The 3,435-nt window shown below is 43.7% G+C and overlaps 1 protein-coding gene across 16 annotated transcripts in view; it reads right to left on the bottom strand.

Moving 5' to 3' along the window:
- DPP8 (dipeptidyl peptidase 8) overlaps positions 1-3,435 on the bottom strand; it is a 74,352-nt gene that overhangs the window by 56,016 nt on the left and 14,901 nt on the right. For all 16 annotated transcript variants that reach the window (XR_005197496.1, XR_001820225.2, XM_017513028.2 and 13 more), the window contains one exon: positions 734-907. Coding sequence is in view for 14 of the 16 variants with exons in the window: in XM_017513028.2 (XP_017368517.1) it covers positions 734-907 (174 nt within the window). In the remaining 2 variants the exon portion in view is untranslated. The remainder of the gene's footprint in view (positions 1-733; positions 908-3,435) is intronic.

The raw sequence follows: 3,435 nt of genomic DNA, 5'->3' as shown, positions 1-3,435 counted from the left end.
CAACCTCTATCTCCCATGCTCAAGTGATCCTCCCACCTCAGCTTCCCGAGTAGCTGGGGCTACAGGTGCATACCACTGTGCCTAGCTAATTTTTGCCTTTTCTTGTAGAGATGGGATTTCACCATGTCTCCCAGGTTGTCTGGAACTCCTGGACTCAAATGATCTGCCCACATCAGCCTCTCAAACTGCTGCGATTTTAGGCATGAACCACCGCGTCTGGCCTAAAAATGGTATATAATGTAACTAGAAAGATTATTAACTCTTTTGTTTTGAGACAGGGTCTTGGTCTGTAACCCAGGCTGCAGTGCAGTAGCACAATCACAGCCCACTGCAGCTTGACCCCCAGGCTCATGCAATCCTCCCACCTCAGACTCCTGAGTAGCTGGGATTAAAGGTGTGCACTACCATGGCCAGCTAATTTTATTTTTGTAGAGACAGGGTCTCCCTATGTTACCAGCCCAAGCTGGTAAAAAATTAGCTCTTAAAACTGGAAACTAATTTCCATGTTTCTTGTTTTCGTTGCTATTACATTTCCTTGTTGGTGGGTAAACACAAGTTTCTGGTAATTGCCTTTCTGATTTGGGTCCAAATAACCTTTTGGGCCCAAACCAGGTTTAACCATTAGCAACTCCAATTAGTATTAATTGCCTTTAGTATTAATTGCCTTTCTGATTTGCGTGCAAATAACCTTTTGGACCCAAACCAGATTTAACCATCAGCAACTGCAGCTTACCGTAAATCCTTGTGGCCCTCCATCTTTTACGTGATAAATGCCACTGCCAGCTTGAAAGAGAAATGTTCCACTTCCTTGGTGATAATCGTAAGAAGCAATTCCAACTGTTCCAATGCGTTTTCTTTCTCTTAATAGTTCTTCTTCTCGAGAATACATTCCATAGTCCAGTGTTGCCTAGTGTGAAAGGAAAGTCACCTATTCCAGTCTTCTGAAAAACTGCCTTTTGCTTTTAGCACTGAAATTCTATAATCGCCAACATTACTGACTCTACATTTTTTTTTGGCCTTCTAATTCACTGAGCACAGTTCAGTGTTCAGTGACCCCAAACTTTGCTGGCAACTTTAAGCAGATTTTTAGGAAGTAAGCTGAAAGATTTCCAGCCAAGCACAGTGGCTCACACCTGTAATCCCAGCACTTTGGGAGGCCAAGGTGGGCAGATCACGAAGTCAACAGATTGAGACCATCCTGGTCAACATGGTGAAACCCCATCTCTACTAAAAATACAAAAATTAACTGGGCATGGTGGCACACGCCTGTAGTCCCAGCTACTCGGAGGCTGAGGCAGGAGAATCACTTGAACCCGGGAGGCAGAGGTTGCAGTGAGCAGAGATCACATGACTGCACTTCAGCCTGGGGACGGAGTGAGACTCCGTCTTGAAAAAAAAAAAGATTTCCTGGTAAAGGTCTTTAGATGATTATTGTATACATTACAGAAGAAGAATAAAGTCTAATCATGTTGGCATTTAAGACTTTCAACAACTTAACGGTAATTTAGTAGGCTGCACACAGTTAACAGTACAGACTTCTAAGTGGTTTGAATCCAGGCTTTGACTCTTTACTCGAAGTCTAACCTTGAGAAAGTAGCTTACTTTATTCAAAAGTAATTTTCTTCATTTTCAAATAGTAATAGATCATCTACATTAGCTTTGTGAAGGTTAATTTAGATAAAAATACGTACAGTGTTTAGCACAATGACTGCCACAGAGAAGGCTCTCAAATATGTCAGCTAGTATTAGCACCTTTCCACTACCCTAGCAATACTCTTCTTAATAGAATCTTAGAGGTCCAGCGGGTCACATCACAGACCTAAATCTCAATGAGTGGTTTTCTGTCTCCTGGCCTTTGTCTGTTGTACCCCTCTCCCTTGGACTCTTAGAAGACTGTTTCTCTTTCTACCTATCCCAGTTTACTTATATCCCAAAACCTTGCTTGAATCCTCAGCCAGCAAAGTTGTCCAATCCACAATTTCACAGTCATTTTTCTTTCTTTTTTTTTTCTGAGACAAACTCTCACTCTGTTGCCCAAGCTGGAGTGCTGTGGCGTGATCTCAGCTCATTACAACTTCTGCCCCCTGGATTCAAGTGTTCTTGTGCCTCAGCCTCCTGAGTAGGTGGGATTACAGGCATGTGTCACCATGCCCAGCTAATTTTTTGCATTTTTTGTAGAAACAGAGTTTCGCCATGTTGGCCAGGCTGCTCTCAAACTCCTGGCCTCAAGTGATCTGCTCACCTCGGCCTCCCAAAGCACTAAGATTACAGGCGTCAACCACCAAGACTGGCCCTCATGAAATCATTGATTTCTTTCATTTACTTCCCAAATTATTTACAGGAGTTACAGTCTCTCACTTATTTAACAATGGTTTTGTTTTTCACTTTCTCAGTATATTTGCTAATTAGATGAAAAAAAAAAACTTCAGAGCAGAATCTGTGTGGTCTTCTTTTCCTACTTACAACGTATTTGTTATAATGTCTCTCAAATAAAGTTTGTGGCCAGGTCCGGTGCCTCATGTCTGTAATCCCAGCACTTTGGGAGGCCAAGTTGGGAGGATCACTTGCAGTCAAGAGTTTAAGACAAGCCTGGTCAACATGGTGAAAACCCCATCTCTATTAAACACACACACACACACACACACACACACACACACGCGCACACAAAACTAGCCAGGTGTAGTGGCAGGGGCCTGTAATCCCAGCTACTCAGGAGGTTGAGACAGAAGAACATCTTGAACCTGGGAGGCAGAGGTACAGTGAACCAAGATAGTGCCACTGCACTCCTGAATCAAGAGGACTGCTTGGGCCCAGGAGCTTGAGACCATCCTGGGCAATACGAGCCTTCATCTCTCTAAAAAAATTTAAAAAATGAAAATCCGAAATAGAACACTGAGTATAGAAATCCGTAAGACAAAGGGCAGGCTCGGCGGCTCAGGCCTGTAATCCCAGCACATTGGGAGGTCAAGGCGAGCAGATCACGTGAGCCCAGGCGTTTGAGACCAGCCTGGGCAACATGGTGAAACCCCATCTCTACAAAAAATATAAAAATTAGTCAGGTGTGATGTGTGCCTGCAATCCCAGCGACTTGAGAGGCTGAGGAGGGAGAAGTGCTTGAACTTGAAGTGGAGATTGCAGTGAGCCTGACTGCACCACTGCACTCCACTCTGGGCAACATTGCAAGACTCTGTTTCAAAAAAAAGAAAAAAATTAGTAATAAAAAGATGCCAAGGAAAAGATGGGTCTTTTACAACCGTTGACTACTGATCTAAATTTTAAATCAGTTGGAATTACTGTATAGCTATATATGAAAAGATAAAATTGGGGCCGGGCGCGGTGGCTCAAGCCTGTAATCCCAGCACTTTGGGAGGCCGAGGCAGGTGGATCACGAGGTCAAGAGATCGAGACCATCCTGGTCAACATGGTGAAACCCCG

The sequence above is a fragment of the Cebus imitator genome, unplaced genomic scaffold (assembly GCF_001604975.1).
Source record: "Cebus imitator isolate Cc_AM_T3 unplaced genomic scaffold, Cebus_imitator-1.0 Scaffold485, whole genome shotgun sequence".
NCBI lineage: Eukaryota > Metazoa > Chordata > Mammalia > Primates > Cebidae > Cebus > Cebus imitator.
This window is presented reverse-complemented; position numbering and strand designations above follow the sequence as displayed.